General features: G+C 46.5%; 1 protein-coding gene across 3 annotated transcripts; it reads right to left on the bottom strand.

Annotated features, from left to right (window-relative positions):
- Positions 1-833: 833 nt before the first annotated feature.
- On the bottom strand, positions 834-27,688 carry HSD17B8 (hydroxysteroid 17-beta dehydrogenase 8). Of its 3 annotated transcripts, none has more exons than XM_073561343.1 (9): positions 27,449-27,688; positions 5,234-5,436; positions 5,033-5,149; positions 3,768-3,863; positions 3,546-3,631; positions 2,866-2,950; positions 2,211-2,253; positions 1,835-1,909; positions 834-1,589 (listed from the first exon to the last, which is right to left on the bottom strand). In XM_073561343.1, the coding sequence occupies exons 1-9, from the start codon at positions 27,453-27,455 to the stop codon at positions 1,573-1,575; spliced, it is 729 nt and encodes a 242-aa protein (XP_073417444.1). In that variant the 5' UTR covers positions 27,456-27,688; the 3' UTR covers positions 834-1,572. The 3 variants fall into 3 exon arrangements, 2 of the variants coding, with proteins under 2 accessions (XP_073417444.1, XP_073417443.1); XM_073561342.1 differs by lacking the exon at positions 27,449-27,688 and adding an exon at positions 11,595-11,719; XR_012227072.1 differs by lacking the exons at positions 834-1,589; positions 27,449-27,688 and adding an exon at positions 11,595-11,719 and having other exon boundaries at positions 1,843-1,909; positions 2,838-2,950.

The raw sequence follows: 27,688 nt of genomic DNA, 5'->3' as shown, positions 1-27,688 counted from the left end.
CAGCAGCTTTTCTTTCCTGTCCTTTCTAGTTAGCGAGGGCCCCATCGTTTGCTCAGCCTATCTTTCTACCTGTGTCTGTGTTTTCATCTTGTTTCACCGACAATACATGTTGGGGGCTGTCTATTGCTTTGGGGTCTGCTCTGGGGCAGTTTTTTTAGATTTTCCCTTTCTTTCTTTAGGCTTATTTAGTTCTCCGGCCGTGACGAGGCGTCTAGGACCACCGTAGGCACGCTCCACGGCTACTGCTAGTTGTTGTGGATAGGATCAGGGGTCTGCAATCCGCTCGTTACCAACCTCTCCGGTTTTCTGGGCTTAGCTTGCTGTTTGTTTTTCCTCCTCGGTGACTCATTCATAACAGTGCTATATACATAAATAACAATAATAATCTACCAGATATGTGTTTTTCTGTTTTCGTGAGATGCAACTCATCTCTAGGAAAGAGTTCATCATACAAGGTAATTCACTCCATGGTCAAAAAAACCAAAATGTTGCCGACTGCACCATCGGTGTAGCCAGTGGTTCACATGTAGAATCCTGTTTAATCTCCTTGGTCCATGTCCATCCACTGGGAGGATGGATGAGAAGACCACCTGCCCTCCCAGACTCACAGATTAACATTGGTCAGAGGGCAATCCGTTTTTTTATCAGATTGTACTCGTGTTTTTCTCGCAAATGAGTATAAGCCTTTAGAATGTTTTTAGGTGTCCTTTGTGGTCGTAAAAAATAGACCTACATTTCTTTTTTTCCCCCCAATTTTTCTGATATCAGCAAAAAAAAGGTTACATAAAAATGACATAAAATTGAAGCGCAAAGTATCACAAATTAGGGTGAAAAATATTTGAATCTTATTTATTCTACAAATGTAAAATCTCAGAAAGGTGACAGTGACCAAATGCAGCATAACGTTTTATTCCTGTGTGACTGTCACCATATACAGAGCCTTGAAGGGATATTCCTCAGGTTAGTAATTTCCATTCTTGAGATATTAACACTTTTCTGTTTGTTTACAGCTCGTTGCCTAAGAGACCGACCACCACTGCTGTGTAGCTTGTAAACACTGCATTGAAGCTGGTTAAAATAAGGAGGTAACAGAGAGCTCCAGCAATCCCGCCAGCATCGGATCAGCTCTTACAAGCTAAACAGTAAAGAACTTGTAAGCACTGTACATTGTACATACTATGCTGTCCAGCAGAGGTGGTCGGTCTCCAACTCAACAAGCTGTAAACAAAACAAGAAAGTGTTAATATCTCAAGAACGACTGACAAGTTTAAAAAACAGTAAATTGCAAAAGTGTTTATTTTAAAAATACCTATTTATGAAAACAGGAATAACCCTTTAAAAGTCTTGATAGGAAATAGTTCCGCACATCCCCCTGCTCCTGAACCTTGAACACTCAGACAATTACACAAAGCTTCAGGTGAAGATGAATAAAAATATATTTCATATTTAATCCATAGTAATAGTCATGTCTGAAATTATTTACAATTAACAGTACAATTAGCAGTCTTGGCGTCTCTGGCTGCCTCTCTGGGACACAAAGGAGGTGGCGTCATGTCTGACTGGCACCCAAAATCATAAGAACAGGCCACCTGGGGAGACAAGAGAAAAGATCACATGTCATGGCAGTAATGGCAATCAGCTCTTCACGTACTAAACTCCTGGTAACGTTGTGCTTATTCATAGCTGCCCATATGAGCAAGCAGAGCTGCAGTGTAAAGTACAATGAACCATAATGGGCAAAAACTCCAATATATCCACATAAGACTGCAAGAAAGTGAAAATCATCAATTATGATGCACATGGTCCTCTATGACCCTCCCGTTCTGACATTTACCTGTCACATCTATACTTGCTCCGGTGATATATTTGCTCTCGTCTGAGGCCAGGAAAGCGCAGACATCGGCGACATCTGAAATAATAAAAACTGCGGTTACGGAAAACTCTTGGTGATGCGATAGAGGCTCTTGGGGCTGCACCATACATGTGACCACCATTTACTGAACACTCCTTGTCCTCCTGGCACTGTCCGTTCCCAACCCTTGTATTGCTCTCCCTGTCATTCAGGTCCTGGACAATGACGCCATGTGCAGCAGCGGAACTGGACGAGCACCACGAGGCTAGAGCCGTGTCCACATCAGTGTATGAAGTATTCGGGGTGCAGGCCTGCCTGTCAATCTCAGAGAACAACCGAAAACTTATGACTGGCTCACCATCAGGCCGGCCGAGTCTTCCCAGTGGTATCATACCCGCAAACTGTGAAAAAAGGGGAAAATAATGACATCATGATATGAACAAAGAATGAGCTGAGCCGCAGACACCACACAAGAAGGTGGGAATTATACTGTGACCAGCACTATGGGGAGGGGGAACCACGTATATCTGTAGTCTTCTATATAACCAAAAGGGAGGAATTTAAAACAGAGGCAAACACAGAAGCAGAGGAACTCACAGGTCGACGTCTCACCCAGAAACGTGAAAAAGTCTCACTTCTCTATAAGTTGGATTTCACCATTATGTATTACGTCAGAAATCTACATCTACCTGTATAGACGTTTGTCTGACGTTAGAAAGGAGACCATTCTTTCTGCAGTCACTATTAACGCCATGTGGAGTAACAGTATACGTCTGTATGCAGGGAGCTCCCCCCCCCCCAGCGGTGGCCGCAGGGAGCTCCCTCCATAGCGGTGGCCGCAGGGAGGGAGCCACTATGGCAGCATTGCAATGATGGGTCCTCTGCTTCCACAAATTTCACACCAGTCCTAGGTCCCATGGTCAGTAATGTGGAGACACAAAAGTATAACAAGAAAGGTGCATGTAAGAGAGTAAAGAAGCCCTACTAGCCAGACACTGCAGACATCAGCTCACTTTGTCCAGCACTTTCTGTGGGACTTTATCAGTCATTGGGGTGGCAATAAATCCAGGTAATACAGTGTTACAGCGAATACCAAACCTGTGAAGGGAGAAGGGGAATCACCGAATGGCAATAGTTTACTCATGATCTACATATCCAGACCACGTCCTGCTTACACCACTGCAGGATTCATCACAGAGATCTCTGATACACTGTCACAAGCTCTGCAGCTGTGGTAATGGCAGATAACAGATGTACCGTAAGGGTACCGTTACACCTAGCGATGTACCAGCGATCTCGACCAGCGATATGACGCGGTCAGGATCGCTGGTACATCGCTAAGTGGTCGCTAGTGAGCTGCCGCACAGGCAGATCTCACCAGCGACATCGCTGGGGACGGGGGTCGCTACTTACCTGTCAGACGCGGCGATCCTGCGTCCTCCCGCCCGGCTCCATGCGTCGCTCGTCGTCACAGCAGGAAGCGCCGCAGGAAGTGGCTGACGAGGAATGGTCCAGCCTGTTCTCGCGCGATCAGCGATAACCAGCGGGGGAGCCGGTCGGAGGTAAGTATCACATGCAGCGATATCGCTAGCAATATCGCTGCAACGTCACAAAATCGGTGATTTTACAGCGATATCGCAGTGTGTAACGGGGGCTTAAGTCATGCTTCCTTTAATGATTCATTTCTACTCACTTGGCGAGTTCTTTGGCTGCAGTTTTTGTCAGACCTTGTACTCCGGCCTTAGAGGCAGCGTAGTTCGCCTGCCCGAGATTCCCCACCTGCAGGAGACAATAGATATACTGGTACATTGAATATTACTGCCTGGTCACTTCAGAGCGCGGAGGACTGCCATAGTGTCAGCTAGTAGACACCATGTGCCAGTGTGTATTACCGTGTATTATTTGTCCATCTCACCTTTGCCACAATGCTCCCAATGTTGATGATGGAGCCACCATTTTTCTCACTGGCTACAATAGATCGGGCCACTGCTTGCGTGATAAGAAACGGACCCTGCAGGAGAAAAAGAGTAAGAAACCCGTGATGTCAGTGACCTCCCATTGCATCATATCTCTGCCGCGGACGTCATTGTGTTTCATAGAATCGTAGAGTTGGAAGGGACCTCCTGGGCCATCTAGTCCAACCCCCTGCTCAAAGCAGGATTCGCTAAATCATCCCAGTCAGATGTCTGTCCAGCCTCTGTTTGAAGACTTCCATTGAAGGAGAACTCACCACTTCTCGTGGCAGCCTGTTCCACTCATTGATCACTCTGTCAAAAAGTTTTTTCTAATATCTAATCTGTGTCTCCTCCCGTTCAGTTTCATCCCATTGCTTCTAGTCTTTCCTTGTGTAAATGAGAATAAAGTTGATGTTTGACAGGAGAAGAAAAGGAAAGCAGAGATAGAGATACAATCTTCCCAAAATGCTAACTGTGCGCTGAAAGAGATGGGTGGGGAGTCCATCCAAAGCTAGAATTGCCCCCCTATCACATATCCATACTCCCTACGCTTCCTTATACACGTTAGGGAACAGTTGGGGAAATCTGCAGATCTCGGCGCTGCCGAATAACCTTAAGGCTTCTAGAAATGTATGAGCAGCAGGAATGGTTTCAATGTAATAAAATGATGCATATTCACCAGCTGTAACACCCTATAGATCCAGCGCAGGACGCTCTATTGGTCTGTGTGGGGACAGGATGCAATAACTTCCTATTCCAGTCACGTGAAGACTACAGTCAATCACAGGACTCAGAAATCAGGGAACCAAACAACAGGATGTCATTGCATCCTATCCCGACACACAGCAGCCTGGCTGGATCCACGATGCAGCATGTGACATATAGGATGGAGCAGTGTTTCTAGAATACAGTCCCTCAACAACTAGAGAGAGGACCCCTGAGGCAAATTCTGGGGGTTGACATAATGTGTGCACTACAAAGGAAATCTTGACCTGATGGGGAAAACTTGTGGACTAGAGTTAATAAACACTGGAGTAGACAGACAGATTTATTATAGTCACTGCTAAAACACCAACATATTCCAGAGTGCTGTACAGCTGTAGAAGCATTATCACCACTCACAATTGATCTCCTCATGAGTATGTCTTTGGAGTGTGGGAGTAAACCCACGGGGAGAACATACAAACTGCTCAGAGATGTTGTCCTTAGTGAGATAGATTGATACCTTGAGATTGACATTCAGCACAGAGTCAAACGATTCCTCTGAGAGGCGAAGTAGAAATTCATCCCTGGTGATTCCAGCGCTATTCACAGCTACACGAGGAGGAGCCGAGAAGCGAGACTGGGGGGGAAACAGAGTGCAGTCACTGACACGTTCATTGCCGTCTGCGCTGCTGGAGCACATGCAGGATGAGCCCCGATCTACCTGTATCTGCTCCATTAGGGCATTGACACTCTCAGATCTGGACACGTCAGCAGTGAGGGCCACATGGTCCTGACCTGGGACATCCCGGCTCAGGCTCTGCAGGGTCTCGTTAGCGGATTCAATGTTAAGATCAATGACGGCAACTGATGCGCCTTCTTGTGACAGTCGCTGGCAGACTGCTCGACCGATGCCGCTGCCACCACCTGAGGGAGCACCAGAGATGGAGAAATGTATCATGCTGCATTAGAGCAATCTGTCACATCACTCGGGAACTACTTACTTCATGCTCTTGCTGTAAGTGAATAGAAATATTCTTGTGCACAGATGGCAAAGGAAAGCCTGGACTGGACACAGCTGCAACAGACATTCAGCGTTGCGAGCAGGACCAGGCCCGGTACAGTCTGCACATGTTTGTGTTTTGCATTGTGGGTCTGTAGTGTTTTATGCCATCCTGATGGAAATATCACGCTTACCAGATGTAACCCAGGGCCTCCATGATAAAAGAAAACCATCCGCCATGTGGTGTACATTATATATATACACACACACACACACACACACACACACAGGATGTTAGAGGAATGCTGGGGGAGGGAGGTACCAGACAACAGCCGTTTCGCGATTACTCTCTTCTACGGGTCCAGCTAACCGTAGAAGCGAGTAATCGCGAAGCGGCCGTTGTCTGGCACCTCCCTCCCACAGCATTCCTCGAACGTCCAGCTTGTGTGTGTGTATATATACTGTATATTCCTCTAACGTCCTGCTTGTGTGTATATATACTGTATTTTCCTCTAACGTCCTGCTTGTGTGTATATACAGTATTTTCCTCTAATGCCCTGCATGTGTGTGTATATATACTGTATATTCCTCTAACGTCCTGCTTGTGTGTATATACAGTGGGGCAAAAAAGTATTTAGTCAGTCAGCAATAGTGCAAGTTCCACCACTTAAAAAGATGAGAGGCGTCTGTAATTTACATCATAGGTAGACCTCAACTATGGGAGACAAACTGAGAAAAAAAAATCCAGAAAATCACATTGTCTGTTTTTGTTTCATTTTATTTGCATATTATGGTGGAAAAATAAGTATTTGGTCAGAAACAAGCAATCAAGATTTCTGGCTCTCACAGACCTGTAACTTCTTAAGAGTCTCCTCTTTCCTCCACTCATTACCTGTAGTAATGGCACCTGTTTAAACTTGTTATCAGTATAAAAGGACACCTGTGCACACCCTCAAACAGTCTGACTCCAAACTCCACTATGGTGAAGACCAAAGAGCTGTCAAAGGACACCAGAAACAAAATTGTAGCCCTGCACCAGGCTGGGAAGACTGAATCTGCAATAGCCAACCAGCTTGGAGTGAAGAAATCAACTGTGGGAGCAATAATTAGAAAATGGAAGACATACAAGACCACTGATAATCTCCCTCGATCTGGTGCTCCACGCAAAATCCCACCCCGTGGGGTCAGAATGATCACAAGAACGGTGAGCAAAAATCCCAGAACCACGCGGGGGGACCTAGTGAATGAACTGCAGAGAGCTGGGACCAATGTAACAATGCCTACCATAAGTAACACACTACGCCACCATGGACTCAGATCCTGCAGTGCCAGACGTGTCCCACTGCTTAAGCCTGTACATGTCCGGGCCCGTCTGAAGCTTGCTAGAGAGCATTTGGATGATCCAGAGGAGTTTTGGGAGAATGTCCTATGGTCTGATGAAACCAAACTGGAACTGTTTGGTAGAAACACAACTTGTCGTGTTTGGAGGAAAAAGAATACTGAGTTGCATCCATCAAACACCATACCTACTGTAAAGCATGGTGGTGGAAACATCATGCTTTGGGGCTGTTTCTCTGCAAAGGGGCCAGGACGACTGATCCGGGTACATGAAAGAATGAATGGGGCCATGTATCGTGAGATTTTGAGTGCAAACCTCCTTCCATCAGCAAGGGCATTGATGATGAAACGTGGCTGGGTCTTTCAACATGACAATGATCCAAAGCACACCGCCAGGGCAACGAAGGAGTGGCTTCGTAAGAAGCATTTCAAGGTCCTGGAGTGGCCTAGCCAGTCTCCAGATCTCAACCCTATAGAAAACCTTTGGAGGGAGTTGAAAGTCCGTGTTGCCAAGCGAAAAGCCAAAAACATCACTGCTCTAGAGGAGATCTGCATGGAGGAATGGGCCAACATACCAACAACAGTGTGTGGCAACCTTGTGAAGACTTACAGAAAACGTTTGACCTCTGTCATTGCCAACAAAGGATATATCACAAAGTATTGAGATGAAATTTTGTTTCTGACCAAATACTTATTTTCCACCATAATATGCAAATAAAATGAAAAAAAAAACAGACAATGTGATTTTTCTGGATTTTTTTTCTCAGTTTGTCTCCCATAGTTGAGGTCTACCTATGATGTAAATTACAGACGCCTCTCATCTTTTTAAGTGGTGGAACTTGCACTATTGCTGACTGACTAAATACTTTTTTGCCCCACTGTATACTGTATTTTCCTCTAATGCCCTGCATGTGTGTATATATACTGTATATTCCTCTAACGTCCTGCTTGTGTGTATATATACTGTATTTTCCTCCAACGTCCTGCTTGTGTGTATATATACTGTATTTTCCTCTAATGCCCTGCATGTGTGTGTATATATACTGTATATTCCTCTAACGTCCTGCTTGTGTGTATATATACTGTATATTCCTCTAACGTCCTGCTTGTGTGTATATATACTGTATTTTCCTCTAATGCCCTGCATGTGTGTGTATATATACTGTATATTCCTCTAACGTCCTGCTTGTGTGTATATATACTGTATTTTCCTCTAACGTCCTGCTTGTGTGTATATATACTGTATTTTCCTCTAACGTCCTGCTTGTGTGTATATATACTGTATTTTCCTCTAACGTCCTGCTTGTGTGTATATATACTGTATTTTCCTCTAATGCCCTGCATGTGTGTGTATATATACTGTATATTCCTCTAACGTCCTGCTTGTGTGTGTATATATACTGTATTTTCCTCTAATGCCCTGCATGTGTGTGTATATATACTGTATATTCCTCTAACGTCCTGCTTGTGTGTATATATACTGTATATTCCTCTAACGTCCTGCTTGTGTGTGTGTATATATACTGTATATTCCTCTAACGTCCTGCTTGTGTGTGTGTATATATACTGTATATTCCTCTAACGTCCTGCTTGTGTGTGTATATATACTGTATATTCCTCTAACGTCCTGCTTGTGTGTGTATATATACTGTATTTTCCTCTAACGTCCTGCTTGTGTGTGTGTATATATACTGTATATTCCTCTAACGTCCTGCTTGTCCATTAACCTGTCGATGGCATTTATGTGAAATAAAAGACGCACAGTTTTTCAGTGTAACTGGTGAGTGCTGCATTTTTTCTTCTTCGACTATACATTGAATGATTCATGTTTGTTCATGCAAGCACCTCCGTTTATTTACTGAACTACATACCGCAATACTTCAGATAAATAGCTCCGTCTGTTAATGTGGTGATTTGTGTGCCCTAGTTTGCCGTTCATCTGTTTGCTTTTCTGCTGGGACCAAAATGCATCTATGTCCTGTATAGCTTTCTCTATATATGACGGAGGCTTCCTGTATGGCTGGCAGCTTTCTCTATATATGACGGAGGCTTCCTGTATGGCTGGCAGTTTTCTCTATATATGACGGAGGCTTCCTGTATGGCTGGCAGCTTTCTCTATATATGACGGAGGCTTCCTGTATGGCTGGCAGCTTTCTCTATATATGCAGGGGGTTTCCTGTATGGCTGGCAGCTTTCTCTATATATGACGGGGGTTTCCTCTATGGCTGGCAGCTTTCTCTATATATGACGGGGGCTTCCTGTATGGCTGGCAGCTTTCTCTATATATGCCGGGGGCTTCTTGTATGGCTGGCAGCTTTCTCTATATATGCCGGGGGTTTCCTGTATGGCTGGCAGCTTTCTCTATATATGACGGAGGCTTCCTGTATGGCTGGCAGCTTTCTCTATATATGACGGGGGCTTCTTGTATGGCTGGCAGCTTTCTCTATATATGCCGGGGGTTTCCTGTATGGCTGGCAGCTTTCTCTATATATGCAGGGGGTTTCCTGTATATGCCGGGCGCTTCTTGTTTGTGCTCGGAGCTTCCTATATATATGCCAGTGGCTTCCTGCATGTGCAGAGATCTTCCTGTATGTCAGGGGATTCCTCTAAATATGCACAGCATACCTGTATACGCCATGGCATTATTGTACATGCCAGGGGCTTCCCCTATATATGTCGGAGATTCCTGTATGTGTCAGGAACTTCCGCTATTTATGCCGGGGCATCCCTCTATATGTCAGGGATTTCATCTACATATGCTGTGAGTTTCTTGTATGTGCAGGGAACTTCCGATATTTATGCCGGGGGTAACCTGTATGTGCAATGGGCTACCTCTATTTATGCCAGGGGCTTCCTGGAAGTGCAGGGGGCTTCCTCTATATATGCCAGGGGCTTCCTGTATGTGCCGGGAACATCTGCTATATATCTTGGAGACTCATGTTTATGCCGAGGCTTCATGTACAAAAATGTTTCCATTCACAGACAGCAAGCAAACATCTAGAAAAAAATCGGGCAGAATCAGAACATTAAATTGGCAAGAGAGTTATAGAAGTTTTCATTCCACAGCAGGTAAAAATGTTTGTGTGGAGGAGTTGCCCCCTATAAGCGAAAACGATAAAGAATAGCGCCACCATCTGGCACATTGCACCGCGCTGTGGGCGGGAGGGGAGGATGACAAAAAGCATTAGATATCCGAGCAGGTGCATGCCTGTGGCTCCCATCTGTAGTGAGGGTGCATACACAGTCGTCAGTTATTGCTGCAGTGACGGTCAGCATCAATCGCATTCGTCAGCATCACTCGCACTGGTGTCGCTAGCAATGGTCAGCATCACTCGCACTGGTGTCGCTAGCAATGGTCAGCATCACTCGCACTGGTGTCGCTAGCAATGGTCAGCATCACTCGCACTGGTGTCGCTAGCAATGGTCAGCATCACTCGCACTGGTGTCGCTAGCAATGGTCAGCATCACTCGCACTGGTGTCGCTAGCAATGGTCAGCATCACTCGCACTGATGTCGCTAGCAATGGTCAGCATCACTCGCACTGGTGTCGCTAGCAATGGTCAGCATCACTCGCACTGGTGTCGCTAGCAATGGTCAGCATCACTCGCACTGGTGTCGCTAGCAATGGTCAGCATCACTCGCACTGATGTCGCTAGCAATGGTCAGCATCACTCGCACTGGTGTCGCTAGCAATGGTCAGCATCACTCGCACTGGTGTCGCTAGCAATGGTCAGCATCACTCGCACTGGTGTCGCTAGCAATGGTCAGCATCATTCGCACTGGTGTCGCTAGCAATGGTCAGCATCACTCGCACTGGTGTCGCTAGCAATGGTCAGCATCACTCGCACTGGTGTCGCTAGCAATGGTCAGCATCATTCGCACTGGTGTCGCTAGCAATGGTCAGTATCATTCGCACTGGTGTCGCTAGCAATGGTCAGTATCATTCGCACTGGTGTCGCTAGCAATGGTCAGCATCACTCGCACTGGTGTCGCTAGCAATGGTCAGCATCATTCGCACTGGTGTCGCTAGCAATGGTCAGCATCACTCGCACTGGTGTCGCTAGCAATGGTCAGCATCACTCGCACTGGTGTCGCTAGCAATGGTCAGCATCATTCGCACTGGTGTCGCTAGCAATGGTCAGTATCATTCGCACTGGTGTCGCTAGCAATGGTCAGCATCACTCGCACTGGTGTCGCTAGCAATGGTCAGCATCACTCGCACTGGTGTCGCTAGCAATGGTCAGCATCACTCGCACTGGTGTCGCTAGCAATGGTCAGCATCACTCGCACTGATGTCGCTAGCAATGGTCAGCATCACTCGCACTGGTGTCGCTAGCAATGGTCAGTATCATTCGCACTGGTGTCGCTAGCAGTGGTCAGTATCACTTGCACTGGTTTTTCAGCTGCGTCTTAACTACTTTTTCCGTGGTCTCGAGTTATAAATCAGCGTCTCAGATTCTCTGTGCTATATTTGATTTATCCCCAATGATTTACACTACACCACTGCCTGCTGTATATAACACAATCCCAACAGGAGGAAAAAGAAAACTGCTCTGAAGTCTAACGTCCTGCACAATCACAACACATTACTCCTATAGGGCGGGAGATAAGTGGCTGCAGGACGCCTTTGGTGTCTCTTATCTGCGGGTACAAAACAACCTGAGACCCCAACTGGATCCCATCCAGATCCCAGGAGCAGCTGATAATGTCTGCACAGGGGCTAGAGGGGTTAATATAGAATGACCTGTCACAAGGGCCAGCACAGACTGCAGCCTGATGGGCGCCGCCATGATTCCTCCACAGCCGGGACCACAGAGATGAGGGGACAGGAAGTGACGATCATAGAGGGGAGGAAGGAAAGAGCGTCTCTTGCTCCTCCAGTATCCAGGCTTCTATATAGACAGCGACTGGTCTGGTGGAGACATGGGACCCAGCAGCATGATGGGAGTTGTAGTTTTACATCATCTGCAGAGTGAGGAGTCTGATAGTCATAGTGAGAAAAAACAATCCACAGCACTATCTGTACACAGTGTCTGCACCAGCAGAATAGTGAGTGCAGCTCTGGAGTATAATACAGGATGTAACTCAGGATCAGTAATGTAATGTATGTACACAGTGACTGCACCAGCAGAATAGTGAGTGCAACTTTGGGGTATAATACAGGATGTAACTCAGGATCAGTAATGTATGTACACAGTGACTGCACCAGCAGAATAGTGAGTGCAGCTCTGGAGTATAATACAGGAGGTAACTCAGGATGAGTACAGGATCAGTAATGTATGTGCACAGTGACTGCACCAGCAGAATAGTGAGTGCAGCTCTGGAGTATAATACAGGATGTAACTCAGTAATGTAATGTATGTACACAGTGACTGCACCAACAGAATAGTGAGTGCAGCTCTGGAGTATAATACAGGATGTGACTCAGTAATGTAATGTATGTACACAGTGACTGCACCAACAGTATAGTGAGTGCAGCTCTGGAGTATAATACAGGATGTAACTCAGGATCAGTAATGTAATGTATGCACACAGTGACTGCACCAGCAGAATAGTGAGTGCAGCTCTGGAGTATAATACAGGATTAACTCAGGATCAGTAATGTAATGTATGTACACAGTGACTGCACCAACAGAATAGTGAGTGCAGCTCTGGAGTATAATACAGGATGTAACTCAGGATCAGTAATGTACTGTATGTACACAGTGACTGCACCAGCAGAATAGTGAGTGCAGCTCTGGAGTATAATACAGGATTAACTCAGGATCAGTAATGTAATGTATGTACACAGTGACTGCACCAGCAGAATAGTGAGTACAGCTCTGGAGTATAATACAGGATGTAACTCAGGATCAGTAATGTATGTACACAGTGACTGCACCAGCAGAATAGTGAATGCAGCTCTGGAGTATAATACAGGATGTAACTCAGGATCAGTAATGTAATAATAATAATCTTTATTTTTATATAGCGCTAACATATTCCGCAGCGCTTTACAGTTTGCACACATTTTCATCACTGTCCCCGATGGGGGCTCACAATCTAAATTCCCTATCAGTATGTCTTTGGAGTGTGGGAGGAAACCGGAGTACCCGGAGGAAACCCACGCAAACACGGGGAGAACATACAAACTCCTTGCAGATGTTGTCCTTGGTGGGATTCGAACCCAGGACCCCAGCGCTGCAAGGCTGCAGCGCTAACCACTGAGCCACCGTGTGTATGTACACAGTGACTGCACCAGCAGAATAGTGAGTACAGCTCTGGAGTATAATACAGGATGTAACGCAGGATCAGTAATGTATGTACACAGTGACTGCACCAGCAGAATAGTGAATGCAGCTCTGGAGTATAATACATTACATTACTGATCCTGAGTTACATCCTGTAATATACCCCAGAGCTGCAGTCACTATTCTGCTAGTGCAGTCACTGTGTACATACATTACATTACTGATCCTGAGTTACATCCTGTATGTACACAGTGACTGCACTAGCAGAATAGTGACTGCAGCTCTGAAGTATAATACAGGATGTAAATCAGGATCAGTAATGTAATGTATGTACACAGTGACTGCACCAGCAGAATAGTGAGTGCAGCTCTGGGGTATAATACAGGATGTAACTCAGGATCAGTAATGTAATGTATGTACACAGTGACTGCACAAGCAGAATAGTGAGTGCCGCTCTGGAGTATAATACAGGATGTACCTCAGGATCAGTAATGTATGTACACAGTGACTGCACCAGCAGAATAGTGAATGCAGCTCTGGAGTATAATTCAGGATGTAACTCAGGATCAGTAATGTATGTACACAGTGACTCCACCAGCAGAATAGTGAGTGCAGCTCTGGGGTATAATACAGGATGTAACTCAGGATCAGTAATGTATGTACACAGTGATTGCACCAGCAGAATAGTGAGTGCAGCTCTGGAGTGTAATACAGGATGTAACTCAGGATCAGTAATGTATGTACATAGTGACTGCACCAGCAGAATAGTGAGTGCAGCTCTGGGGTATTATACAGGATGTAACTCAGGATCAGTAATGTATGTACACAGTGACTGCACCAGCAGAATAGTGAGTGCAGCTCTGGAGTGTAATACAGGATGTAACTCAGGATCAGTAATGTATGTACATAGTGACTGCACCAGCAGAATAGTGAGTGCAGCTCTGGGGTATAATACAGGATGTAACTCAGGATCAGTAGTGTAATGTATGTACATAGTGACTGCACTAGCAGAATAGTGAGTGCAGCTCTGGAGTATAATACAGGATGCAACTCAGGATCAGTAATGTAATGTATGTACACAGTGACTGCACCAGTAGAATAGTGAGTGCAGCTCTGGGGTATAACACAGGATGTAACTCAGGATCAGTAATGTATGTACACAGTGACTGCACCAGCAGAATAGTGAGTGCAGCTCTGGTGTATAATACAGGATGTAACACAGGATCAGTAATGTATGTACACTGACTGCACCAGCAGAATAGTGAGTGCAGCTCTGGAGTATAATACAGGATGTAACTCAGGATCAGTAATGTATATACACAGTGACTGCACCAGCAGAATAGTGAATGCAGCTCTGGAGTATAATACAGGATGTAACTCAGGATCAGTAATGTAATGTATGTACACAGTGACTGCACCAGCAGAATAGTGAGTGCAGCTCTGGAGTATAATACAGGATGTAACTCAGGATCAGTAATGTATGTACACAGTGACTGCACCAACAGAATAGTGAATGCAGCTCTGGAGTATAATTCAGGATGTAACTCAGGATCAGTAATGTATGTACACAGTGACTGCACCAGCAGAATAGTGAGTGCAGCTGTGGAGTATAATACAGGATGTAAATCAGGATCAGTAATGTAATGTATGTACACAGTGACTGCACCAGTAGAATAGTGAGTGCAGCTCTGGGGTATAATACAGGATGTAACTCAGGATCAGTAATGTATGTACACAGTGACTGCACCAGCAGAATAGTGAGTGCAGCTCTGGAGTATAATACAGGAAGTAACTCAGGATCAGTAATGTATGTACACAGTGACTGCACCGGCAGAATAGTGAGTGCAGCTCTGGGGTATTATACAGGATGTAACTCAGGATCAGTAATGTATGTACACAGTGACTGCACCCGCAGAATAGTGAGTGCAGCTCTGGGGTATAATACAGGATGTAACTCAGGATCAGTAATGTAATGTATGTACATAGTGACTGCACTAGCAGAATAGTGAGTGCAGCTCTGGAGTATAATACAGGATGCAACTCAGGATCAGTAATGTAATATACACAGTGACTGCACCAGTAGAATAGTGAGTGCAGCTCTGGAGTATAATACTGGATGTAACTCAGGATCAGTAATGTATGTACACAGTGACTGCACCAGCAGAATAGTGAGTGCAGCTCTGGAGTATAATACAGGATGTAACTCAGGATCAGTAATGTAATGTAAGTACACAGTGACTGCACCAGCAGAATAGTGAGTGCAGCTCTGCAGTATAATACAGGATGTAACTCAGGATCAGTAATGTAATGTATGTACACAGTGACTGCACCAGCAGAATAGTGAGTGCAGCTCTGAAGTATAAGGCTGAGTTCACACGTACCGGAACTCTCGCGGAAATTACCGCGAGAATTCCGGAATTCCATTCCGCGGGAAAATCGCATTTTACATTCCCGCGGAAAAGGATGTTGCAGTAGTCGAGGCGGGAGATGATGAGGGCATGCACAAACATTTTACTAGATTGAGGGTTGAGGAAAGGACGGATTCTGGAAATATTTTTGAGCTGGAGGCGACAGGACGTAGAAAGAGCTTGAATATGCGGTTTGAAGGACAGGGCAGAGTCAAAGGTTACTCCGAGGCAGCGGACTTCCGGTACTGGGAAAAGTGTGATATCATTAATTGTTATAGCTAGGTCGGGTAAGTAAGATCTGTGAGATGGAGGAAAGATGAAGAGTTCAGATTTGTCCACATTGAGCTTGAGGAAGCGAGAGGAGAAGGAGGATATGGCTGATAGACACTCCGGGATTCTGGACAGCAGAGAGGTGACGTCTGGGCCAGAGAGGTAGATCTGAGTGTCATCAGCATAAAGGTGGTAGTGGAATCCGTGGGACTTTATGAGTTGCCCCAGACCAAGTGTATAGATTGAGAAGAGTAGGGGTCCTAAAACAGAGCCTTGGGGGACTCCAGCAGAGAGAGGGTGGAAAGAGGAGGTAGTGTGGGAGTGGGAGACGCTGAATGTGGGGTTGGAAAGGTATGAGGAGATCCAGGATAGGGCAAGGCCTTTGATGCCAAAGGAGGAGAGGATCTCTAGTAGGAGGCAGTGGTCAACTGTGTCGAATGCAGAGGACAGGTCTAGATGCAGGAGTATAGAGTATTGTCTATTTGATTTGGCTGTAAGTAGGTCGTTAGTAATTTTGGTCAGGGCTGTCTCAGTGGAGTGATGGGGGCGGAAACCAGATTGTAGATTGTCAAAGAGCAAGTTAGATGAAAGATGGGAGGAAAGTTCAGCGTGGACATGCTGTTCCAGGAGTTTGCAAGCGAATGGGAGCAACGATATTGGGCAATAGCTGGACATAGCGGTTGGGTCGAGGGTTGGCTTTTTAAGAATAGGCATGATTGTGGCATGTTTGAAAGCAGAAGGGAAGGTACTGGATGTTAGTGATAGGTTGAAGAGGTGGGTTAGGGATGAGATAAGTGTGGTGGTGAGATTGGAGAGGAGGTGGGATGGGGTCGAGTGCACAGGTTGTGAGGTGCGATTTGGAGAAGAGACGATTAAGCTCCCCTTCAGTGATGTTGGCGAGTGAGGTTATGGGGTTTGGGCATTGGTCTGAAATACAAAGGGGTTGTGGTGGTTGAGTGTTGAAGACTTGCCTTGTTTGGTCAATCTTGTTTTTGAAGTGTGTGGCAAAGTCCTTGGCAGAGATGAGGGAGGTTGGAGGAGGCAGTGGTGGGCTGAGGAGGGAGTTAAATGTTTTGAATAACTGTTTGGGGTGGTAAGATACAAGGGTTGTGAAGTAGGCCTGTTTAGCAGAGGTGAGGGCAGATTTGAAATAGAGTGTTGCCTGTTTGAATGTGGTGAAGTCATCCTGCGAATTTGTTTTCTTCCAGCACCGCTCTGCAATCCTGGACACTTGCTGAAGCTTTTTAGTGGTGTTATTGTGCCAGGGTTGTCTGTGGATATGTCGCATTCTGCCATGAACGAGAGGGGCGACCGTGTCAATAGCTGATGCGAGAGTGGCATTGTAGAAAGCAGTGGCACCGTCTGTGTCATGCAGTGAGGATATGGATGCCAGTGGTAGAATAGAGTCAGAGAGCACGTGGGTGTCTAGGTGTGCAAGGTTTCTGCGGGGGTGCGCGTGTTGCTGGACATGGGTGCCAGGTGAGGAGGACAGGGATGAGAAAGTGAGTAGGTGGTGGTCAGATAGAGGGAGAGGGGAGGTGATGAAGTTAGAAAGAGAGAAGACGGGTGAAGACCAGGTCTAATGTGTGTCCGTCTGTGTGGGTGGCTGAGGAGGACCACTGAGTAAGTCCAAAGGATGAAGTAAGGGACAGGAGTTTGGAGGCTGCTGATTGAAGGGTATCAGTGGGGATGTTGAAGTCACCCATGATGATAGTGGGGGTGTCAGTTGAAAGAAAATGAAGCCAGGTAGAGAATTGGTCAATGAAGGCAGTGGTCGGGCCTGGAGGTTGGTATATGACGGCCACTTGGAGGTTGGAAGGAGAGTAGATGCGGACAGAGTGGACTTCAAAAGAGGGGAGGATTACGGAGGGAATAGGTGGGATTGGGTTGAAGGTGCAGTTGAAAAAAAGGAGAAGACCCACTCCTCCACTTTGTCTGTTGCCAGGGCAAGGAGTGTGGGTAAAGTGGAGGCCGCCGAAACACAGCGCAGCAGGGGAGGCGGTGTCAGAGGGTGTCAGCCATGTTTCTGTGAGGCCGAGGTAGGCAAGATTGTGAGAGAAAGAGGTCATGAATCACATGGAGCTTATTGCAGATGGAGCGGGCATTCCAAAGTGCTCCCGAGAGAGGGAGCAGGGGGTTGGGTGTCAATGTCACAGGTTTTAAGTTGGAAAGATTGCGGTAGTTCTTATTAGATAGGGAGCGGTAGGAAGGGGAAGTAATGGGGGTATGAGCTGTGGGGGTCCAGGATTGGGAGATATGTCGCTAGCAGTGAGGAGAAGCAGAGAAAGGGAGAGCAGATGGGAGAAGGAGAGTGGGCAGCTTGTTTTATGTTTCATTCAGACAGATTTCAGGTTGAGGAGCAGTTCAGCAGAGGAGGTCAGGTGGGGAGGGAAGGGGAGATGATTATTTGGTCTGTCTGTCCAAGGATGTCGTCGAAGGATAATGTCTGAAATAATGCCTGAAAAATAACTCCCTGCTATAGATGCTTCATTATTATTATTACTATGCTTCACTATTACTATCAATCTGACAATCAATCTGCTTCTTTCCCAGGTATGTTTCCTAGCTGCAATACCTTCATCACCCATCTCTCCTGAACCCCAATCAATCACCCCTGTATCTGTTTCCTATCAATGCTTTATCTGTCCTTTTAGATCTGACCATTTGTTGTTTTTTTTTTTTTCTCCGAGTTCTAATTGTGTCCTGTGTCTGGCCAGTCTCCCTACTGCTCCTCCCTCCTTCTGATCACACCTGGCTTGTTTGAGGTGCAATTGACTTCTTATAAATTCAGACTCTAAAGGCCCCGTCTCGCTAAGCAATCTCGGTAGCGAGATCGCTGCTGAGTCACAACTTTAGTGACGTAACAGCGATCTCACCAGCGAGATTGCTGTGTGTGACAGCGATCAGCGAGCGGCCCCCCTGCCGGTATCGCTGATCGCTGCAAGAAACCTCTGGACATTTCTTTGGTCGCTGGTCTCCCGCTGGCCAGCACGCATCGCTGTGTGTGACAGCGGGAGACCAGCGATCAGGAGTAAAAAAATAAAAAAAAATATAGTTATTCTCACCTTCCGATGTCCCGTTCAGCCATCCTGCCTCTCTCCACGCTCCGGTCCCAGTGATCCTTTGCATGAATGACCGCGAGACTTTGTTATCCCGCGAGACCGTGACATCTCGCGGTCATTCGTGCAAAGGATCACTGGGACCGGAGCGTGGAGAGAGGCAGGATGGCTGAACGCGACGTCGGAAGGTGAGAATAACTATATTTTTTATTTTGATACTATTTTCTACAGCGATAGCCAGCGATGCCGGGCGCTCGGCATCGCTGTGCTGATCGCTGGTGAAGCTGTCTGTGTGACAGCTCACCAGCGATCACATAGCGACTTACTAGCGATCCTGACACCTTCATATCGGTGTCGGGATTGCTGGTAAGTCGCTTAGTGTGACGGGGCCTTAAGGCTGTGTGCACACGCTGCAGATTAGGTGCGGATTCATCCGCGTGGATTTTGTAAAATCCGCAGGTCAAAAGACCTGCGGTTTTACCTGCGAATTGCTCTGCGGTTTTTCATCTCCTCAATGGAGGAGATGGCAAACCGCAGCAGAATCCGCAGAAAGAATTGACATGTCAATTCTTTCTGCGGATTGAAAACCGCAGATAATCCGCGCGGAAAATTCCGCACCATCTGCACTGCGGTTTTTTATTCCCATAGGGAATCATGGTACTGTACACCGCAGCAGAAACTGCTGCGGGTCCGCAGCGGCCAAAACCGTTGCGGAACCGCAGCAAAATCCGCAGCGTGTGCATACAGCCGAAAGCTGGAGTCACACATAGCGACTTACCAGCAATACCGACACCGATATCAAGGTGTCAGGATCGCTGGTAAGTCGCTATGTGATCGTTGGTGAGCTGTCACACAGACAGATGCACCAGCGATCAGCACAGAGATGCCGAGCGCCCGGCATTGCTTGCCATCCCTGTAAAAAAATAGAATTACAATAAAAAATATTGTTATTCTCACCTTCCGACGTCCCACGCAGCCATCTGGCCTCTCTCCACGCTCCGGTCCCAGTGCTCCTTTGCAAGAATGACCGCGAGACGTCACGGTCTCGCGGGAGCGCGAAGTCTCGCAGTCATTCGTGCAAAGGATCACTGGGACCGGAGCGTGGAGAGAGGCCAGATGGCTGTGCGGGACATCGGAAGGTGAGAATAACAATATTTTTTATTTTAATTCTATTTTTTACAGCTGATCGCTGGTCTCCCGCCTGTCACACGCAGCGATGCGTGCTGGCCAGCGGGAGACCGGCGACCAAAAATATGTCCAGATGTTTCTTGCAGCGATACCGGCAGGGGGGCTGATGGCTGTCACACACAGCGATCTCGCTGGTGAGATCGCTGTTACGTCACAAAAGTGGTGACTCAGCAGCGATCTCGCTATGTGTGACTCCCGCTTAAGGTCTGTCTGTCAAAGGATGTCGTCGAAGGATAATATCTGAAATAATGCCTGAAATGAGCCTGAAGTGACCAGAAAGTACAACTAAACGCTGCATTTAAATGTACTACATTTCTTTTGCCTTCTAATTTACTCTTGCCATGCTGACATACGCTCTAACAGTTTTTGCTCCTTTAATCCTCACTTTCCTTCGCTATCCACAAACCCCAGCACCCGCTAACCAAATAGTAATCTCTCCTTCCCTCTTGCCTCCCCACCTGACCTCCTCTGCTGAACTGCTCCTCAACCTCAGAGCTCTCCTAATAAAATACAAAACAAGCCACCCACCCTCCTCCCACATGCTCTCCCTCTCTCTGCTTCTCCTCACTGCTGGCGACATATCTCCCAACCCTGGACCCCCACAGCTCATACCTCCCATTACTACCCCCTTCTATCGTTTCCAAAACACAAACACCAGAAATCTTTCCCACCTCAAATCCGTGACCCTGACAACCACCACCCTGCTCCCGCTCTCTGGATCACTCTGGAATGCCCGCTCTGTCTGCAATAAACTCCATGTGATTCATGATCTCTTTACCTCTCGCAACTTTTCCTTCCCTGGCCTCACCGAAACATGGCTGACACCCTCCGACACCGCCTCCGCTGCTGCGCTATGTTACGGTGGCCTCCACTTCACCCACACTCCTCGCCCTGGCAACAGACATGGCGGAGGAGTGGGCCTTCTCCTTTCTTCCAACTGCACCTTCAACCCAATCCCACCTCTTCCCTCCCTTGTCCTCCCCTCTTTTGAAGTTCACTCCGTCCGCATCTATTCTCCCTCCAAGTGGCCGTCATATACCGACCTCCAGGCCCGACCACTTCCTTTATTGACCAATTCTCTACCTGGCTCCTTCACTTTCTCTCTACTGACATTCCCACCATCATCATGGGAGACTTCAACATCCCCATTGACACCTCTATCTGACCACCATCTACTCACTTTCTCATCCCTGTCCTCCTCACCTGTCACCCACGTCCAGCAGCATGCGCACCCCCGCAGAAACCTCTCACATCTAGACACTCGCACACTCTCTGACTCTATTCTACCACTGTCCTCCATAGCTTCACTCCACGACACTGCCACTAGTTTCTACAATGCCGCTCTTGCATCAGCCATCGACTCAGTCGCCCCGGTCATGCATAACAGAGTGCGACGAACCAATAGACAACCCTGGAACAAGAACACCACTAAAAAGCTTCTGCAAGCATCCAGAATTGCAGAACGGCGCTGGAAGAAAACACATTCGCAAGACGACTTCACTGCACTCAAACAAGCAACACTTGCATTCAAATCAGCTCTCACTTCTGCTAAACCGGCCTTCTTTACATCCCTTGTATCTTCCTTATCCCACAACCCCAAACAGTTGTTCAATACTTTTAACTCCCTCCTCCGCCCACCACTGCCACCTCCGACTTCCCTAATCTCTGCCGAGGACTTTGCCACACACTTAAAAAACAAGATAGACCAAACATGGCAAGTCTTTATTGCCCAACCACCTCAACCCCTTTGTATACCAGACCAATGCCCAAACCCCACAACCTCCTTACCGAACATTACTGAAGGAGAGCTTGCTCATCTTCTCTCCAAATCACACCTCACCACTTGTGCACTTGACCCTATCCCATCCCACCTCCTCCCCAACATCACCACCACTCTTATCCCATCCCTAACCCACTTCTTCAACTTATCACTAACTTCTGGTACCTTCCCTTCTGCTTTCAAACATGCCACAATCACACCTATCCTTAAAAAGCCAACCCTCGATCCAACAGCCACATCCAGCTATCGCCCAATATCGCTACTCCCATTCGCTTCTAAACTCCTTGAGCAGCATGTCCACACTGAACTTTCCTCCCATCTCTCATCTAACTTGGTCTTTGACAATCTACAATCTGGCTTCCGCCCCCATCATTCCACTGAGACAGCCCTGTCCAAAATTACCAATGACCTACATACAGCCAAAGCTAATGGACAATACTCTATACTCCTGCTTCTAGACCTGTCCTCTGCTTTCGACACAGTTAACCACTGCCTCCTACTACAGATGCTCTCCTCCTTTGGCATCAAAGACCTAGCCCTATCCTGGATCTCCTCATACCTTTCCAACCGCACATTCAGCGTCTCCCCCTCCCACACTACCTCCTCATCCCACCCTCTCTCTGTTGGAGTCCCCCAAGGCTCTGTTTTAGGACCCCTACTCTTCTCAATCTACACACTTGGTCTGGGGCAACTCATAAAGTCCCACGGATTCCTGTACCACCTTTATGCCGATGAAACGCAGATCTACCTCTCTGGCCCAGACATCTCCTCTCTGCTCTCCAGAATCCCAGAGTGTCTATCAGCCATATCCTCCTTCTCCTCTCGCTTCCTCAAACTCAATGTGGATAAATCTGAACTGATCATCTTTCCCCCCCATCTCACAGATCTGCCTTACCCGACCTTTCTATAACAATTGACAACATCACGCTTTCCCCTGTACCGGAGGTCCGCTGCCTCTGAGTAACCCTTGACTCTGCCCTGTCCTTCAAACCGCACATCCAAGCTCTCTCCACCTCCTGTCGCCTCCAGCTCAAAAATATTTCCAGAATCTGTCCCTTCCTCATCCCTCAATCTACTAAAATGCTTGTGCATGCCCTCATCATCTCCCGCCTCGACTATTGCAACATCCTTTTCTGTGACCTCCCTGCTAACACCCTTGCATCTCTCCAGTCCATTCTCAACTCTGCCGCCCTACTAATTCATCTCTCTCCTCGCTACTCATCCGCTTCTCCCCTCTGCAAATCTCTTCACTGGCTCCCATTCCCTCAGCGTATCCAGTTCAAACTACAAATACTGACCTACAAGGCCATCTACAGTCTGTCTCCTCCATACAGCTCTGAACTAATCTCCAGATACCGTCCCTCATGTAATCTCCGATCCTCCCGAGACCTCCTTCTCTCCTCCACACTTATTCGCTCCTCAGCCAACCGCCTCCAAGACTTCTCCCGAATAGCCCCCATCCTCTGGAATTCCCTGCCCCAACACGTCCGGCTATCAACCACCCTCGGATCCTTCAGACGGAACCTGAAAACCCATCTCTTCAGGAAAGCCTACAGCCTGCAGTGATCCCCGCTGCCTCCTCACCACTACTGGAGCTACTGCCTCACCATCACTGGAACTGCTGTAACCCCCCAACCTACTGTCTCCTTCCCCACCATCCTGTAGCATGTAAGCCCAAAAGGGCAGGGTCCTCTCTCCCCTCTATCAGTCTGTGATTGTTAGTTTGTTTACTGTAAGTGATATCTGTAATTTGTATGTAACCCCTTCTCATGTACAGCACCATGGAACCAATGGTGCTATATAAATTAATAATAATTTGGTTAGAGGGTGCTGGGGTTTGGGGATAGCGAAGGAGAGTGAGGACTAAAGGAGTAAACACTGTAAGGGCATATGTAAACATGGTGAAGAAATAAGATAGGTTAAAAGAAAAGCTAAGTCCAAGTAATAAGAAGGGCTTACACAGTAGACATACCCAAAAGAGACAGGTGTATAGTGTGGGGTCCTGACTCCTGCCGTGACTAACTGCTGTAGTAATAACTGCATCTTCATGATACTTATGCTGCAGGGAGACACGTGCCCCCCTAGGCGGCATCTGAATATATAGGACTGAGTAGAGGATCAGGTGAGACGGATTGAGGGAACTGATTTGGAATAAATTACCAATTGCCTAGCACACCAGGGGATGTTAGACAATCAAAGGCACAGGGCCTGGCTACATCCATATGCTAGTAACACCTTACACCTGATAACATCTCTACTGGCCCCAATATGGCTATACAGCAGTAAATATTGAGTTCAATGCAACAAATGAATTTAGCAAACATTCAGTAGGCACAGTTGTGATGGTGTGATATGCTATATGGATATCATTTTGTGTATATTGCTATTTCACTGATTTGCATAGTGTTAATCTTGATGCCTTGTATGTCTGCAGCCTTACTTTTATCTATGACTCTTGATGACCCCCTGTAGTGTCATAATCCCCTAGGCACCTTTTGTCAAGTCTGGGAGGCCTGAAAACTGTCCCCAACCTGTTTGACTCTCCCTGGACATAATGAGGGGGCTGGGGAGGATAGGGGCTGGGCAAGTCAGTTGCTGTGTGAAGACAGGACTTCAGAGAGAAAGAATATATGGAACATGTTATCACTGTCAGCTGGATTTTGGACTCTCATCTCCCTGGACATGTTATACTGTTACTGAACTGCATTCAGATTCTGGACTATCTATCCTTTGTGGGGTGGACTGAATATGGACCTTTCATATTTTTGCCTAAATAAATGTCTTGGAATTGTTCACTCTCCTCTTGCTCTGTTGATTGTGTGATACCAGAGAAGGACCCCGTGACAACTGTTATATACCATTAAATGAAAGGTTGCACTAGATGACAGCAAACAGGGATTGTAGCAGGAGCAGAGATTGTACCTGTGTGAAGAGAGGAGCTTGATGTTAATTATCGGCCGTAGTAATAACTGCATCTTCACGATACTTTTGCTGCAGTGATACTTACACAGTAACTGCACCAGCAGAATAGTGAGTGCAGCTCTGGAGTATAATACAGGATGTAACTCAGGATCAGTAATGTATGTATACAGTGACTGCACCATCCGAACAGTGAGTGCAGCTCTGGAGTATAATACAGGATGTTACTCAGGATCAATAATGTATGTACACAGTGACTGCACCAGCAGAATAGTGAGTGCAGCTCTGGAGTAGAATACAGGATGTAACTCAGGACCAGTAATGTAATGTACAGTGCCTTGCGAAAGTATTCGGCTCCCTGGAACTTTTCAACCTTTTCCCACATATCATGCTTCCAACATAAATATACCAAATGTTAATTTTTGGTAAAGAATCAACAACAAGTAGAACACAATAGTGAAGTTGAACAAATTTTATTGGTTATTTTAAATTTTTGTGGAAAGTCAAAAACTGAAAAGTGGGGCGTGCAATATTATTCTGCCCCTTTACTTTCAGTGCAGCAAACTCACTCCAGAAGTTCATTGTGGATCTCTGAATGATCCAATGTTGTCCTAAATGACTAATGATGATAAATATAATCCACCTGTGTGTAATCAAGTCTCCGTATAAATGCACCTGGTCTGTGATAATCTCAGGGTTCTGTTTGATGCACAGAGAGCATCATGAAGACAAGGAACACAACAGGCAGGTCCGTGATACTGTTGTAGAGAAGTTTGAAATGGAAGGAGTATCATACCACTGCAAATCTACCAAGACCCGGCCGTCCCTCTAAACTTTCATCTCAAATAAGAAGACTGATCAGAGATGCAGCCAAGAGGCCCATGATCACTCTGGATGAACTGCAGAGATCTACAGCTGAAGTGTGACAGTCTGTCCATAGGACAGAAAATTAGGAAGGGGAAAGGGAAATTTGTGCTCACCAAAATAGTCCTGTAAGCCGGTCGTGCCTAGGGATCAAATGGCTGACCACCATGTGTTGCAAACATGAAGAGAGAAGGAAGATCCGGCACTGGAGACTTGATAAAATCCACGATAAGTTTTATTCACATAATTTCATGATAAAACCATAAAGGGGAAAACAGACCCCCCCACGCCTGACGCGTTTCGAACCTTACACCAGGTTCTTCCTCAGAGACATGATTCTCTGAGGAAGAACCTGGTGTAAGGTTCGAAACGCATCAGGCGTGGGGGGGTCTGTTTTCCCCTTTATGGTTTTATCATGAAATGATGTGAATAAAACTTATCGTGGATTTTATCAAGTCTCCAGTGCCGAATCTTCCTTCTCTCTTCATGTCCATAGGACAACAATCAGTCGTACACTGCACAAATCTGGCCTTTATGGAAGATGGCAAGAAGAAAGCCATTTCTCAAAGATATCCATAAAAAGTGTTGTTTAAAGTTTGCAACAAACCACCTGGGAGACACACCAAACATGTGGAAGAAGGTGCTCTGGTCAGATGAAACCAAAAATCGAACTTTTTTGCAACAATGCCAAACGATACGGTTGGCGTAAAGGCAACACAGTTCGTCACCCTGAATACACCTTCCCCACTGTCAAACATGGTGGTTGCAGCATCATGGTTTGGGCCTGCTTTTCTTCAGCAGGGACAGAGAAGATGGTTAAAATTGATGGGAATATGGATGGAGCCAAATACAGGACCATTCTTGAAGAAAACCTATTGGAGTCTGCAAAAGACCTGAGACTGGGACAGAGATTTGTCTTCCAACAAGACAATGATCCCAAACATAAAGAAAAATCTACAATGGAATGGTTCACAAATAAACGTATCCAGGTGTTAGAATGGCCAAGTCAAAGTCCAGACCTGAATCCAATCGAGAATCTGTGGAAAGAGCTGAAAACTGCCGTTCACAAACGATCTCCATCCAACCTCACTGAGCTCGAGCTGTTTGCCAAGGAAGAATGAATGGGCAAGAATTTCAGTCTCTCAATGTACAAAACTGAGAGACATACCCCAAGTGGTTTGCAGCTGTAATCGCAGCAAAAGGTGGCGCAACAAAGTATTAAGTTAAAGGGGCCGAATAATATTGCACGCCCCACTTTCCAGTTTTTGAATTTCCACAAAAATTTAAAATAACCATTACATTTTGTTCAACTTCACAATTGTGTCCCACTTGTTGATTCTTCACCAAAAATTTACATTTGGTATCTTTATGTTTGAAGCATGATATGTGGGAAAAGGTTGAAAAGTTCCAGGGGGCCGAATACTTTCGCAAGGCACTGTACATTACATTACTGATCCGGAGTTACATCCTGTATTATACTCCAGAGCTGCACTCACTATTCTGCTGGTGCAGTTACTGTGTACATACATTACATTACTGAGTTACATCCTGTATTATACTCCAGAGCTGCACTCACTATTCTGCTGGTGCAATCACTGTGTACATACTGTGAGGTAGCGCTGTTATTCAGGGTTGGGGGACACTCGCTTGCAGCGATCAAAAACACATCCGGCACAGGATTTTCCAACAAATCATAGTCCATGAGGTTTATTCATCCTTCATAAACCTCCAGAAGTAACATGCAACAGTCTTATAGTAGACAGCAGGGTATCTTCACACTGGAGCTCTGCTCCCCTATAGCCCTCCTAGTCACACAGGCTGTGCTTCAACTAGCCAGCAGGCTATACAGTCTCTCAGTAGCAGTCCCATCTCCGGGTTACCTTGCATGCTGCTTTACACTGCAAACGTTCCTTCCCTCTCCCTGGGAATGGTCAGGCACACATCGCCATTAGTCACAGCGTCCACATGTGCTGTCAGGCAGGAAGCCCTATGTCAGCAGGACCTTCCTCTCTGGACCAATCGGGTCCCTGCATTCACCCACATGTGACCAGACCTCAGGTACCTTATATGGTCCATAACCACACCCACAGGTGATCACATGGCTATGACCTCACCCAAGG

Source organism: Dendrobates tinctorius, unplaced genomic scaffold (genome assembly GCF_039654945.1).
Source record: "Dendrobates tinctorius isolate UK_male_01 unplaced genomic scaffold, ASM3965494v1 ptg000315l, whole genome shotgun sequence".
NCBI classification, from domain to species: domain Eukaryota; kingdom Metazoa; phylum Chordata; class Amphibia; order Anura; family Dendrobatidae; genus Dendrobates; species Dendrobates tinctorius.
This window is presented reverse-complemented; position numbering and strand designations above follow the sequence as displayed.

Excerpts from the sequence above, each read along its gene's own strand:
- HSD17B8 (XM_073561342.1), bottom strand. The coding sequence starts at position 11,640 with ATGGCGGCGCCCATCAGGCTGCAGTCTGTGCTGGCCCTTGTGACAG. Across the intron at positions 3,864-5,032 it reads TGCTGAATGTCAATCTCAAG|GGTCCGTTTCTTATCACGCA; the intron begins GTATCAATCTAT and ends TTTCTCCTGCAG. Across the intron at positions 1,910-2,210 it reads AAGACTCGGCCGGCCTGATG|ATGTCGCCGATGTCTGCGCT; the intron begins GTGAGCCAGTCA and ends TTATTATTTCAG.